This window comes from Lucilia sericata, unplaced genomic scaffold, assembly GCF_015586225.1.
Source record: "Lucilia sericata isolate MDLA Ls3-8-SP2 unplaced genomic scaffold, ASM1558622v1 Contig000638F_arrow, whole genome shotgun sequence".
NCBI lineage: Eukaryota > Metazoa > Arthropoda > Insecta > Diptera > Calliphoridae > Lucilia > Lucilia sericata.
The window spans coordinates 101110-116588 of NW_023994644.1; the positions used below are offsets into that span (position 1 = coordinate 101110).

The following is a 15479-nucleotide window of genomic DNA, read 5'->3' on the forward strand; positions in this document are numbered from 1 at the left end:
AACTGAACTAGAACTGAACTAGAACTGAACTAGAACTGAACTAGAACTGAACTAGAACTGAACTAGAACTGAACTAGAACTGAACTAGAACTGAACTAGAACTGAACTAGAACTGAACTAGAACTGAACTAGAACTGAACTAGAACTGAACTAGAACTGAACTAGAACTGAACTAGAACTGAACTAGAACTGAACTAGAACTGAACTAGAACTGAACTAGAACTGAACTAGAACTGAACTAGAACTGAACTAGAACTGAACTAGAACTGAACTAGAACTGAACTGAACTAGAACTGAACTAGAACTGAACTAGAACTGAACTAGAACTGAACTAGAACTGAACTAGAACTGAACTAGAACTGAACTAGAACTGAACTAGAACTGAACTGAAACTAGAACTAGAACTGATAACTAGAAACTAGACGGAACTAGAACTGAACTAGACTGAACATAAACTGAACTAGAACTGAACTAGAACTGACTAGAACTGAACTAGAACTGAACTAGAAACTGAACTAGAACTGAACTAGAACGAACTAGAACTGAAACTAGACGAACTAGAACTGAAGATGACTAGAACTGAACTAGAACTGAACTAGAACTGAACTAGAACTGAACTAGAACTGAACTAGAACTGAACTAGAACTGAACTAGAACTGAACTAGAACTGAAACTAGAACTGAACTAGAACTGAACTAGAAACTGAACTAGAACTGAACTAGAACTGAACTAGAACTGAACTAGAACTGAACTAGAACTGAACTAGAACTGAAGTAGTATGAACTAGAACTGAACTAAACTGAAACAAACTAAACTAAACTAGAACTGAACTAAAACTGAACTAATACTAACTAGAACTGATTAAGAATTTATTTTTCTGTTTTTGTTTTGTTTGAAATTCCTATTGACTCTTCATTTTTATGATATTTTCGTATTCTGTCTTTATGACTTATGACTTTTGCAAATATACTTTGGAATAATTTATACTTAATCCTCTCTCAGTCAATGGTTTATGGATAGATTTTTATTGGCAAATAAAGTGCAATAGTAGAGATATAAAAAGAAAATTTATATAAAATCGAATTAATATTTATTTGATAAAAAAAAGAAACTGCAAAGGACAAGCAAGACTAAGCTCTGCAACTAGTAAGAAAATATTTCTCTAATACCCTTAAAGTATGCTCATATTTTGTCAACTCTTAGCCTAAAAATAGTCCACAAAATCTATTTTTTTTTCTTATTAGAACAATAATTTTATGCTTAAATATTAAACAAATTCCTTAAGCGTTTGATTTAAAAACGAAGTCTTTATCTTGCCATCAAAAACAATAAAATGTCTAGCATACTTTTTGATGCTCAACATATAACAAAAGCAAAGTGTATTCATATTAATTGAATGAAATCTTTTATGAAATTCAAACTTAGTGCCAAACAAAAGAAAATTTTATAAATTTAATATGAGAAATATGCCATAAAAATACCTTGTAAATAAAACACATACAAATTTATATTGTTGTATTTTGGCACAAAAAAGACAAAATCATAAAACATAAATTATATGCTTCACAAAAATATGTCCTTGTTACCCCCATCATCATCATCATATTATTCGAATACACTCGAAGAATGAGTAAGACGTAAGTCCATCTTGAGTTCTAGCTCAGTTCGATTTATTTTACCAACATCATTCTTTGAGTGATATTTTTCCTAAAGAGCACACACTGCATTGGACAGTTTGTACAATTTAAGAGTTCAAGAATGCCAAAAAACCCTAAAAGCAGTTCTTTTAGCATGCAAGTGTTGTTGGTTTTTTGGGCTATTTAAAAAGACGCCAAACATAAATCCCGCTAAAAAGGTATAATTCATAATAAACACTCATATGTGCTAAAGTTCTTTCAAAAATATACGTTATTTCCCTTTATATGAACCAAAGTGGAGTATACATTTTTCAACTACAATATAAAAATTCTTACACATAAAGTTACTGAACCCGAATTATGTTATTTTATGTTTAAAAATTGTTATTTTATTGTTGTTGTGCGAAAAACAGCTTAATAAAATTGAACATTTTGTTGGAAAATTTATTAGCTGCATTAAAAATAAATTTTGAAAATAACTAACATTTATGAGTATTTTTTATGGTCCTAACACACAACAAAAGGTTAGAACATTAATATTGTTCTTGTGAAGCCTAAAGGTATGCTACAATTTATAGACAATAACTATAGGTAAGTGAGAAAGTGTCTAATAACTCAACTTCTAATTAAGGAATATATAGAAGGATGTATATAAACTCATTCAGGACTGTCTGTTAGAACAGAACTAGAACATAGCTAGAACCGAACTAGAACAGAACTAGAACCGAACTAGAACCGAACTAGAACCGAACTAGAACAGAACTAGAACAGAACTAGAACAGAACTAGAACAGAACTAGAACAGAACTAGAACAGAACTAGAACAGAAATAGAACAGACCTAGAACAGAACTAGAACAGAACTAGAACAGAACTAGAACAGAACTAGAACAGAACTAGAACAGAACTAGAACAGGAACTAGAACAGAACTAGAACAGAACTAGAACAGAACTAGAACAGAACTAGAACAGAACTAGAACAGAACTAGAACAGAACTAGAACAGAACTAGAACAGAACTAGAACAGAACTAGAACAGAACTAGAACAGACCTAGAACAGAACTAGAACAAACTAGAACAGAACTAGAACAGAACTAGAACAGAACTAGAACAGAACTAGAACAGAACTAGAACAGAACTAGACAGAACTAGAAGACAAGACTAGACTAGAACTAGAACAAACTAGAACAGAACCAGAACAGAATTAGAATAGAACTAGAACAGAATTAGACAGAACTAGAACAGAACTAGAACAGAACTAGAACAGAACTAGAACAGAACTAGAACAGAACTAGAACAGAACTAGAACAGAACTAGAACAGAACTAGAACAGAACTAGAACAGAACTAGAACAGAATTAGAACAGAACTAGAACACAACTAGAACAGAACTAGAACAGAACGAGTCTAGTTATAGTCTAGTCTATAGTCTAGTCTATAGTAGTCTATAGTCTATAGTCTAGTCTATAGTCTAGTCTAAGTCTAGTATATAGTCTAGTCTAGTCTATAGTCTAGTCTAGTTAGTCTAGTCTATAGTCTAGTCTATAGTCTAGTCTATAGTCTAGTCTATAGTCTAGTCTATAGTCTAGTCTATAGTCTAGTCTATAGTCTAGTCTATAGTCTAGTATATAGTCTAGTCTATGTCTAGTCTATAGTCTAGTCTATAGTCTAGTCTATAGTCTAGTCTATAGTCTAGTCTATAGTCTAGTCTATAGTCTAGTCTATAGTCTAGTCTATAGTCTAGTCTATAGTCTAGTCTATAGTCTAGTCTATAGTCTAGTCTATAGTCTAGTCTATAGTCTAGTCTATAGTCTAGTCTATAGGTCTAGTCTATAGTCTAGTCTATAGTCTAGTCTATAGTCTAGTCTATAGTCTAGTCTATAGTCTAGTCTATAGTCTAGTCTATAGTCTAGTCTATAGTCTAGTCTATAGTCTAGTCTATAGTCTAGTCTATTAGTTAGTCTATAGTCTAGTCTATAGTCTAGTCTATAGTTAGTCTATAGTCTAGTCTATAGTCTAGTCTATGTCTAGTCTATAGTCTAGTCTATAGTCTAGTCTATAGTCTAGTCTATAGTCTAGTCTATAGTCTAGTCTATATCTAGTTTAGTCTAGCCTATATAGTCTAGTCTATAGTCTAGTCTATAGTCTAGTCTATAGTCTGTCTATAGTCTAGTCTATAGTTCTAGTCTATAGTCTAGTCTATAGTCTAGTCCTATAGTCTAGTCTATAGTCTAGTCTATAGTCTAGTCTATAGTCTAGTCTATAGTCTAGTTCTATAGTTAGTCTATAGTCTAGTCTATAGTCTAGTCTATAGTCTAGTCTATTACAGTCTAGTCTAGAGTCTAGTCTATTATAGTCTAGTCTATTAAAGTCTATAGTCTATAGTCTAGTCTAGAGTCTAGTCTAGAGTCTAGTCTAGAGCCTAGTCTATAGTCTAGTCTAGAGTCTAGTCTATAGTCTAGTCTATAGTCTAGTCTATAGTCTAGTCTATAGTCTAGTCTATAGTCTAGTCTATAGTCTAGTCTATAGTCTAGTCTATAGTCTAGTCTATAATCTAGTCTATAGTCTAGTCTATAATCTAGTCTATAGTCTAGTCTATAGTCTAGTCTATAGTCTAGTCTATGTCTAGTCTATAGTCTAGTCTATAGTCTAGTCTATAGTCTAGTCTATAGTCTAGTCTATAGTCTAGTCTATAGTCTAGTCTATAGTCTATCTATAGTCTAGTCTATAGTCTAGTCTATAGTCTAGTCTATAGTCTAGTCTGTAGTCAAGTCTATAGTCTAGTCTATAGTCTAGTCTATAGTCTAGTCTATAGTCTAGTCTATAGTCTAGTCTACAGTCTAGTCAATAGTCTAGTCTAGTCTATAGTCTAGTCTATAGTCTAGTCTATAGTCTAGTCTATAGTCTAGTCTATAGTCTAGTCTATAGTCTAGTCTATAGTCTAGTCTATAGTCTAGTCTATAGTCTAGTCTATAGTCTAGTCTATAGTCTAGTCTATAGTCTAGTCTATAGTCTAGTCTATAGTCTAGTCTATAGTCTAGTCTATAGTCTAGTCTATAGTCTAGTCTATAGTCTAGTCTATAGTCTAGTCTATAGTCTAGTCTATAGTCTAGTCTATAGTCTAGTCTATAGTCTAGTCTATAGTCTAGTCTATAGTCTAGTCTATAGTCTAGTCTATAGTCTAGTCTATAGTCTATTCTATAGTCTAGTCTATAGTCTAGTCTATAGTCTAGTCTATAGTCTAGTCTATAGTCTATGTCAAGTCAAAATTATAGAAAAATTCTTCTTATAAACATGTTCGTTGAAAATGACTATTGCTTTTTAAGAAAAAAATAGATATTATATGTGTATCCTTCCTTAAGGATTTTTAACAGAGAAATATTTGAATTAACTTTCCATATTTTTCCATTTTTTTTTTTGCATATTTAGAATTCTCTATAATAGTACCATTTCTTTATAAACTAGACATTTATTTCGAATTCTAACATACTCCAATAACAAATAATAAATATCGTTAGAAAAATATAAAATAAAATATTTTACTTACCGAAGGAAATTGAGTGCAAGGACACATATTAATATTTATTATTGTTTTTTGTTCGACGAATATAATCAATGGTCTGTAAAGAAAAAAATAAAAAATATTTTTAAAAATATGCAAATACATAAAGAAATATTAGTATTAAACTGAACTTAATGTTTTAATAAAAAAAATCGAATATTAAATTGCAATATTTTTCATTATAGAAACATTTTGTATAAAAAACTTTGAATGAGAGTTGTGTGCTTTTTTTTTGCAAAATAAATCAACAATCTAAAGTCAATAAACATTCCTAGAAATACAGAAAATATTGATATTTCTGAGGTACAACGATACAAGCATTTCAGATACATTCATATGTACATAAGTATGTATGTATGTGTGTATATGTGTATGTTTATATAAGTTTGTTTATTTTGCGTTTATTGTTGTTTAGAACATGCAAATATGTATTTTTATACATTTATATGTCAATTTTCATATACAGTACCGAGAAGTATCTATGTATGTATGTGTATGTACTTAGATTTGTATTTTTATGTACAAAACTGTTTGTATATTTACACACATTTCCATCTATGTATGTATATGTATATATCAATTGAAAACTGATTGTTTTTTCTTTACTCTGAAGGACATTGTATTGCAACAGCAATTGTGTCCAACATTTAGCAGGCTTTAGATATTAGAGGGGGTTTTTGGTATATTAAAATGTATGTAGTCTAAATTTAAATAAAAGCTTTCAACAATAGCATAAGTATCTTACAAATGACACAATAAACAAAATGTATTTCAATGTACAGATTTTAATATTTGAAATTGAAATTCCAAGCGTAAATATAACGATATTTTATGAATTTATAAATAAAATGTTATAAGATTTCTGTTTAGATTTCTATAAATTCAATTAATTACTAACAAAAAGAGGCAGTTCTAGAACAGATCTAGATTAGATCTAATTCAGTTCTAGTCCAATTCAAGTTTTGTTTTCTAGTTCAGTTCTAGTTCAGTTCTAGTTCGGTTCTAGTTCAGTTCTAGTTCAGTTCTAGTTCAGTTCTAGTTCAGTTCTAGTTCAGTTCTAGTTCAGTTCTAGTTCAGTTCTAGTTCAGTTCTAGTTTAGTTCTAGTTCAGTTCTAATTCAGTTCTAGTTCAGTTCAAATTCAGTTCTAGTTCAGTTCTAGTTCTGTTCTAGTTCTGTTCTAGTTCTGTTCTAGTTCTGTTCTAGTTCTGTTCTAGTTCTGTTCTAGTTCTGTTCTAGTTCTGTTCTAGTTCTGTTCTAGTTCTGTTCTAGTTCTGTTCTAGTTCTGTTCTAGTTCTGTTCTAGTTCTGTTCTAGTTCAGTTCTAGTTCTAGTTTCTAGTTCTGTTCTAGTTCTGTTCTAGTTCTGTTCTAGTTCTGTTCTAGTTCTGTTCTAGTTCTGTTCTAGTTCTGTTCTAGTTCTGTTCTAGTTCTGTTCTAGTTCAGTTTCTAGTTCTGTTTTAGTTCTGTTTTAGGTTCTGTTCTAGTTCTGTCTAGTTCTGTTCTAGTTCTGTTCTAGTTCTGTTCTAGTTCTTTCTAGTTCTGTTCTAGTTCTAGTTCTGTTCTAGTTCAGTTCTAGTTCAGTTCTAGTTCAGTTCTAGTTTCTATTCTAGTTCTATTCTAGTTCTGTTCTAGTTCTGTTCTAGTTCTGTTCTAGTTCTGTTCTAGTTCTTTCTAGTCTGTTCTAGTTCTGTTCTAGTTTTGTTCCAGTTCTGTTCTAGTCTGTTCTAGTTCTGTTCTAGTTCTGTTCTAGTTCATGTTCTAGTTCAGTTCTAGTTCAAGTTCTGTTCTAGTTCTGTTCTAGTTCTGTCTAGTTCTGTTCTAGTTCTGTTCTAGTTCTGTTCTAGTTCTGTTCTAGTTCTGTTCTAGTTCTGTTCTAGTTCTGTTCTAGTTCTGTTCTAGTTCTGTTCTAGTTCTGTTCTAGTTCTGTTCTAGTTCTGTTCTAGTTCTGTTCTAGTTCTGTTCTAGTTTCTGTTCTAGTTTTGTTCTAGTTTTGTTCCAGTTTTGTTCTAGTTCTGTTCTAGTTCTGTTCTAGTTTCTGTTCTAGTTCTGTTCTAGTTCTGTTCTAGTTCTGTTCTAGTTCTGTTCTAGTTCTGTTCTAGTTCTGTTCTAGTTCTGTTCTAGTTCTAGTTCTGTTCTAGTTCTGTTCTAGTTCAGTTCTAGTTCAGTTCTAGTTCAGTTCTAGTTCTATTCTAGTTCTGTTCTAGTTCTGTTCTAGTTCTGTTCTAGTTCTGTTCTAGTTCTGTTCTAGTTCTGTTCTAGTTCAGTTCTAGTTCTGTTGTTATGTTCTTTTAGTTCTGTTCTAGTTCTGTTCTAGTTCTGTTCTAGTTCTGTTCTAGTTCTGTTCTAGTTTGTTCTAGTTCTAGTTCTGTTCTAGTTCTGTTCTAGTTCAGTTCTAGTTCAGTTCTAGTTCAGTTCTAGTTCTATCTAGTTTCTGTTCTAGTTCTGTTCTAGTTCTGTTCTAGTTCTGTTCTAGTTCTGTTCTAGTTCTGTTCTAGTTCTGTTCTAGTTCTGTTCTAGTTCTGTTCTAGTTCTGTTCTAGTTCTGTTCTAGTTCGTTCTAGTTCTGTTCTAGTTCTGTTCTAGTTCTGTTCTAGTTCTGTTCTAGTTTTGTTAGTTTGTCTAGTTCTGTTCTAGTTCTGTTCTAGTTCTGTTCTAGTTCTGTTCTAGTTCTGTTCTAGTTTGTTCTAGTTCTGTTCTAGTTCTGTTCTAGTTCTGTCTAGTTCTGTTCTAGTTCTGTTCTAGTTCTGTTCTAGTTCTGTTCTAGTTCTGTTCTAGTTCTGTTCTAGTCTGTTCTAGTTCTGTTCTAGTTCTGTTCTAGTTCTGTTTCTAGTTCTGTTCTAGTTCTGTTCTAGTTCTGTTCGAGTTCTGTTCTAGTTCTGTTCTAGTTCTGTTCTAGTTCTGTTCTAGTTCTGTTCTAGTTTCTGTTCAGTTCTGTTCTAAGTTCTGTTCTAGTTCTGTTCTAGTTCTGTCTAGTTCTGTTCTAGTTCTGTTCTAGTTCTGTTCTAGTTCTGTTCTAGTTCTGTTCTTAGTTCTGTTCTAGTTCTGTTTCTAGTTCTGTTCTAGTTCTGTTTCTAGTTCTGTTCTAGTTCTGTTCTAGTTCTTTCTAGTTCTTGTTCTAGTTCTGTTCTAGTTCTGGTCTAGTTCTGTTCGAGTTCTGTTCTAGGTCTGTTCTAGTTTCTGGTTCTAGTTTCTGTTCTTCTAGTTCTGTTCTAGTTCTGTTCTAGTTCTGTTCTAGTTCTGTTCTAGTTCTAGTTCTGTTCTAGTTCTGTTCTAGTTCTGTTCTAGTTCTGTTCTAGTTTCTAGTTGTCTAGTTCTGGTTCTAGTTCTGTTCTAGTTCTGTTCTAGTTCTGTTCTAGTTCTGTTCTAGTTCTGTTCTAGTTCTGTTCTAGTTCTGTTCGAGTTCCTGGGTTTCTAGTTTCCTGTTCTAGTTCTAGTTAGTTCTGTTCTAGTTCAGTTCTATTTCAGTTCTAGTTCAGTTCTAGTTCAGTTCTAGTTCAGTTCTAGTTCAGTTCTAAGTTCAGTGCTAGCTTTCGGGGAGTTCTAAGTTCTAGTTCTACAGTTCAGTTCTAAGTTCTGTTCTAGTTCTGTTCTAGTTCGGTTCTAGTTCTGTTCTAGTTCTGTTCTAGTTCTGTTCTAGTTCTGTTCTAGTTCTGTTTCTAGGTTCTGTTCTAGTTCTGTTCAGTTCTTTCAGTTCCTGTTCTAGTTCTGTTCTAGTTCTGTTCTAGTTCTGTTCTAGTTCTGTTCTAGTTCTGTTCTATGTCTTGTTCTAGTTCTGTTCGAGTTCTGTTCTAGTTCTGTTCTAGTTCTAGTTCTGTTCTAGTTCTGTTCTAGTTCTGTTCTAGTTCTGTTCTAGTTCTGTTCTAGTTCTGTTCTAGTCTGTTCTAGTTCTGTTCTAGTTATGTTCTAGTTCTGTTCTAGTTCAGTTCTAGTTCAGTTCTAGTTAAGTTCTTGTTCAGTTCTTGTTCAGTTCTGGTTCAGTTCTAGTTCAGTTTTAGTTCAGGCAATTGACTACAGTCCTTACTATATTACACACTCTAGATACTATATTTAGTTATGTTGTCATATATTTTATTCTTAATTGATACATATTAATTTCTTTATAACCCTTCAATTTGATTCTCTTTTGTACAGGGGATTCCTCTTTTCATCAAAGAAATTATTCTTGTAGATAATACAATCTGTATAACTAAAGGCTAGAAAAATCCCCTTATCCCAAAAATATAAATAATATTGGGGCATTCATACACAATTTAGTGCTGCAGCCCGTTACTGATAAGAAACATTTTAAATGAATATAAAAGCTGCAACTGCTTCATACTTAAGCATCAGTTAGAACATCGAAGTTAAAAAGAATACATCAAATTTTTAATTATATAATTTACTAATTGTAACTAAAAATCTGTTAGGATGAAGTGCATATTATTATTGGCATCCTGTTTGGGTTTAGTGGCCCTGGTCTCAGTAGCACAAGCTTATCCTCAACGAGTATATGTGCAAAAGTTGCCCTATTATCCACCTCCTACTAGACGACCACAAATGATTCGTGTAAGACGTGATACGAAATTTGAACAAGCTATCTCTACAAATCCTCAGGGTGGTCAGGATGTAGGACTTAAAGCTACAAAAGTAGTAGGCAGTGGAGATGTTGCCGGTTATGGTTCAGCTTTTGTTATGGGCAATACTAAGGGCGGTGATGCTGTAAGAGGAGTAAGCGTTGGTGTAGCAAGGTAAATATATTTTTACATTTAGAAACAAATGGTCAAAAATTAATAAAATATTTCTATTTGTAGTCCTAACGCTGGAGTTTCTGTTACCAAAGTTCAAAACTCTATAGCAGATGCCTTCGTAAAACAAGCTGAGGCCAACTTAAGATTGGATAGTCTCAATAGTATTAATGCCAAAGCATCACAAATAGATACCCGTATTAAGGGACTCGATATGAAACCACAACAGACCAGCGGCAGTTTGACTTGGAAAAATGATTTGGGTCTTTCGGCCGGCATAAGTCGCGACATTAATAAGGGAGTCAGTGATACCATAACTAAGTCCGTTTCAGCTAATCTATTCTCAAATGATAAACATAGAGTAGATGGTACCTTCTTTAAATCCAATGTTGCTTTGGATAATGGTTTCAAATTTGACAAAACTGGTGGACTTCTCAACTACGCTCATGCTAATGGTCATGGTTTGAATGCTGGTCTAACACGCTTCTCGGGTATTGGCAAACAGGCTTCGGTGGGTGGATACTCCAACTTGTTTACCTCAAATGATGGTCTGACAACATTGAATGCTAATGCTGGTGCCTCCAAATGGCTAAATGGTCCATTTGGTGGTCAGAAGGATTATAGTTTCGGTTTGGGTTTAACTCATAATGGTTGGAGAGGTTAAATATTTCATCATTGTTTAAGATGAGATAATAAAGTATTTTTTTTGTTTCAAAGTTAATAAATAAAATAAATTTGATTAAAAAACGTATATTTTTCATTAACTGCCTAAACATATGCCATATTTATTAAGCTTTAATTACTCCTAAAATACCTTTTCATATACTTCATTCCACATTTACAATACTTTAACTAAAATATTGATTATTTACAACATTCCTAACGATCCTGTTACAAATACTACTAAAACTAAGTTTCCCTATTCAAGCTTAAATATTTAAAACATGTTATAACTCCTAAAAGTATACCAAATAAAAACAAATATATTAAAACTATACTTTTAGCAAAATTTAAAAGTGTTAGTAACGAGCGTTTTAACACGCCATATGATAGTTTTTATACCAACAGTTATACCACTCCTCTTCTTCTTCTTCACCCAACACCCCGGATTTATTTGCTTAAAGCAAATCCAGCATTACTAATAGAACTCCATGTAAGAACATTTTTGTTTTTCATCTTTCCTCTTAAAGGAAACAACAGCATTGCTAGAACAACTTGCAACAGCTCAAACTATACTGTAGCAGCACTTAAGCTAAACATACAAAGTTACAAGTAGTTGGAAGATAAGACAAGTTTAAACTTGTTCAAGTTTTGTATTCCAGCAAGTTGTGGCCTTAAAAAGTTTATAGAAATCGTGTTTTGTTTACGAAACATATAAATAATAACAAAAATCTAAAGAAAATAATTTTATTTGCCAAGTGCGTTTGTGTGGAATGTTGAAAGCTTAAAATAATTTAAACCAAAACTAATTTAGAGTTTAAATGAAAAATGGCGGATATAAAATATTGAAAATTATAAAATAAATTTCGAAGTAAAATAAAACTTACAAAATAACTGAATTAGAAATGAACTGGAACAGAACTAGGAAAGAACTAGAAAAGAAGTAGATCAGAACTAGAACAGAACTAGAACAGAACGGGAACAGAACTAGAACAGAACTAGAACAGAACTAGAACAGAACTAGAACAGAACTAGAACAGAACTAGAATAGAACTAGAACAGAACTAGAACAGAACTAGAACATAACTAGAACAAAACTAGAACAGAACTAGAACAGAGCTAGAACAGAACTAGAACAGAACTAGAACAGAAATAGAACAGAACTAGAACAGAAATAGAACAGAACTAGAACAGAACTAGAACAGAACTAGAACAGAACTAGAACAGAACTAGAACAGAACTAGAACAGAACTAGAACAGAACTAGAACAGAACTAGAACAGAACTAGAACAGAACTAGAATAGAACTAGAACAGAACTAGAACAGAACTAGAACATAACTGGAACAGAACTAGAACAGAACTAGAACAGAACTAGAACAGAACTAGAATAGAACTAGAACAGAACTAGAACAGAACTAGAACAGAACTAGAACAGAACTAGAACAGAACTAGAACAGAACTAGAACAGAACTAGAACAGAACTAGAACAGAACTAGAACAGAACTAGAACAGAACTAGAACAGAACTAGAACAGAACTAGAACAGAACTAGAACAGAACTAGAACAGAACTAGAACAGAACTAGAACAGAACTAGAACAGAACTAGAACAGAACTAGAACAGAACTAGAACAGAACTAGAACAGAACTAGAACAGAACTAGAACAGAACTAGAACAGAACTAGAACAGAACTAGAACAGAACTAGAACAGAACTAGAACAGAACTAGAACAGAACTAGAACAGAACTAGAACAGAACTAGAACAGAACTAGAACAGAAATAGAACAGAACTAGAACAGAACTAAAACAGAACTAGAACAGAACTAGAACAGAACTGGAACAGAACTAGAACAGAACTAGAACAGAACTAGAACAGAACTAGAACAGAACTAGAACAGAACTAGAACAGAACTAGAACAGAACTAGAACTGAACTAGAACAGAACTAGAACTGAACTAGAACTGAACTAGAACTGAACTAGAACTGAACTAGAACTGAACTAGAACTGAACTAGAACTGAACTAGAACTGACCTAGAACTGAACTAGAACTGAACTAGAACTGAACTAGAACTGAACTAGAACTGAACTAGAACTGAACTAGAACTGAACTAGAACTGAACTAGAACTGAACTAGAACTGAACTAGAACTGAACTAGAACTGAACTAGAACTGAACTAGAACTGAACTAGAACTGAACTAGAACTGAACTAGAACTGAACTAGAACTGAACTAGAACTGAACTAGAACTGAACTAGAACTGAACTAGAACTGAACTAGAACTGAACTAGAACTGAACTAGAACTGAACTAGAACTGAACTAGAACTGAACTAGAACTGAACTAGAACTGAACTAGAACTGAACTAGAACTGAACTAGAACTGAACTAGAACTGAACTAGAACTGAACTAGAACTGAACTAGAACTGAACTAGAACTGAACTAGAACTGAACTAGAACTGAACTAGAACTGAACTAGAACTGAAACTGAACTAGAACTAAACTAGAACTGAACTGAACTAGAACTAAACTAGAACGGAACTGAACTAGAACTGAACTAGAACTGAACTAGAACTGTACTAGACCTGAACTAGAACTGAATAGAACTGAACTAGAACTGAACTAGAACTGAACTAGAACTGAACTAGAACTGAACTAGAACTGAACTAGAACTGATCTAATGAACTGAACTAGAACTGAACTAGAACTGAACTAGAACTGAACTAGAACTGAACTAGAACTGAACTAGAACTGAGACTAGAACTGAACTAGAACTGAACTAGAACTGAACTAGAACTGAACTAGAACTGAACTAGAACTGAACTAGAACTGAACTAGAACTGAACTAGAACTGAACTAGAAACTGAACTAGAACTGAACTAGAACTGAACTAGAACTGAACTAGAAACTGAACTAGAACTGAACTAGAAACTGAACTAGAACTGAACTAGAACTGAACTAGAACTGAACTAGAACTGAACTAGAACTGAACTAGAACTGAACTAGAACTGAACTAGAACTAGAACTGAACTAGAACTGAACTAGAACTGAACTAGAACTGAACTAGAACTGAACTAGAACTGAACTAGAACTGAACTAGAACTGAACTAGAACTGAACTAGAACTGAAATAGAATTGAACTAGAACTGAACTAGTACTAGAAATGGAGCTGAAATAGGACTGGAAAATTTACTAGATCTAATGTGGAACAGACACGGTGTTTTTTGCATTTAAGGGGGATTCCTCTTTAAGAATGATCCCAAAGAATTTACATTACAGATTGGAATAATAGTTGAACTTTGTGTTTTTATGCATTTAAGGGGGATTCCTCTTTAATAATAATCCAAAAGTATTTACATTTTTGGTTCTTTGCAAAAATTATGTTTAAAAGAAAAATCCCCTTATCCCAGTCTATTAAAAGATGCTTGGGTATTTCCAGGTTACTGATAACAAAACAAATTTATTCAATATAAAAGCTACAAGATTTTCATGATCTGAACGCAGTAGCAAAAACTTATTCAAATAGAAAACATAATTAAATTTAAATTATTTAAAAATGAAAAGTATTTTTATATTGGCAGCCTGCTTGGCTTTTATGGCTGTGGTTTCAGCTTATCCCCAAATAGTCTATCCACCTTCCATGCAGCATTCAGCACAACCTATACGAGTTAGAAGAGAAGTCATTACAGGACATACAGTGGCGAAAAATCCTAATGGTGGTCATGATGTTTCTGTGTCAGCTACTAAAGTTATAGGAAATGAACATGGCACAGCTTTTGGTAAAGCTTTTGCTCAGGGAAATACCGAAGGAGGAAATACTTTAAGAGGGATTACCATAGGAGGGGGAAGGTAAGGTTTAAGAAAAAATTAAAAAAAAAATGAATTAATTTTTATATTTTTTTCAGCAATGGTCTTAGTGCCTCGGTTACCAAAACCCAAACTGACATTAGCGATTCATTTATTAAACAGGCACAAGCAAATCTAAAATTGGATAATTCAAATGCTATTTCGGCCCATGTCGGACAAATGAATACCAAAATAAAAGGCCCTAATTTTAATTCTAGCCCCGAACTTAAATTTGTAACTTTTAAATGGAGTAATGCCAATGGCCATGGAGCTTCCTTCAGTCGCGAAAATAACAAAGGCATCAGTGAAACTGAAACAAAAGCAGCCATAGCCAATCTCTTCCATAACAGGAAACACAATTTAGATGCCAGTTTCTTTGATACGAATGTTGCTTATAATAATGGTTATAATTTTGGTAAAACTGGTGGTCTATTGGATTATACACATGCTGATGGTCATGGTTTAAATGCTGGTCTAACACGCTACTCGGGTATAGGCAAGAAGGCTGAAGTGAATGGTTATACAAATCTGTTTACCTCTCAGGATGGTCGTGCTACATTGAATGCAAATGCTGGGGCCTCTAGATGGTTTAATGGACCCTATGGGGGTCAAAATGATTATGGTTTTGGGTTGGGTTTTAGATATAATGACTGGTGATTTGGGATTAAGGTTTAAAATTTTATTATATAGTTATTAAGTATTTAATAAATTGCTTTTTAATAAGGTATAAGTATTTAAGAAAAAAAACATTAATCAAAATTTGTGTTTTTTATGCAAAATAAATATTGAATATAATTTTTTTGCACAAAAGTTCAATCATTTTTTTAAATTTAAATATACTGAGTAATATATACAAAGTGTTTAGGTCAAGTTTAATTCTTTTATAAATATTTAAAAACTGGGGGGTTCCCTTGCCATTATCTCTGTTTTGCTACTGCTGCTTCCCAATGAATCACTTTAACAATGAGCTGGAATTATCAGTTTGTCTTGTATTAAATAGATGTCTTGAAAGTACATCCCCTTAGAAAATATGTTAAACTGATAACAATTTTAATAAT

At 32.8% G+C, this 15479-nt stretch overlaps 2 protein-coding genes across 2 annotated transcripts; both read left to right on the plus strand.

Moving 5' to 3' along the window:
- The first annotated feature begins 9502 nt into the window (after window positions 1–9502).
- LOC119606936 (sarcotoxin-2A-like) lies at window positions 9503–10685 on the plus strand. Its single transcript, XM_037960609.1, has 2 exons — window positions 9503–9921; window positions 9985–10685. Exons 1-2 carry the CDS (start codon window positions 9602–9604, stop codon window positions 10580–10582), a joined length of 918 nt encoding a protein of 305 aa, XP_037816537.1. The 5' UTR covers window positions 9503–9601; the 3' UTR covers window positions 10583–10685.
- Window positions 10686–14078: 3393 nt separating this feature from the next.
- Window positions 14079–15163, plus strand: LOC119606937 (sarcotoxin-2A-like). The gene is made up of 2 exons (XM_037960610.1): window positions 14079–14424; window positions 14481–15163. Exons 1-2 carry the CDS (start codon window positions 14132–14134, stop codon window positions 15076–15078), a joined length of 891 nt encoding a protein of 296 aa, XP_037816538.1. The 5' UTR covers window positions 14079–14131; the 3' UTR covers window positions 15079–15163.
- The last annotated feature ends 316 nt before the right edge of the window (window positions 15164–15479 follow it).

Coding starts and splice junctions, on each gene's coding strand:
- LOC119606936 (XM_037960609.1), top strand. CDS start 9,602: ATGAAGTGCATATTATTATTGGCATCCTGTTTGGGTTTAGTGGCCCTG. Junction 9,922..9,984: donor GTAAGCGTTGGTGTAGCAAG/GTAAATATATTT, acceptor TTCTATTTGTAG/TCCTAACGCTGGAGTTTCTG.
- LOC119606937 (XM_037960610.1), top strand. CDS start 14,132: ATGAAAAGTATTTTTATATTGGCAGCCTGCTTGGCTTTTATGGCTGTG. Junction 14,425..14,480: donor ATTACCATAGGAGGGGGAAG/GTAAGGTTTAAG, acceptor TATTTTTTTCAG/CAATGGTCTTAGTGCCTCGG.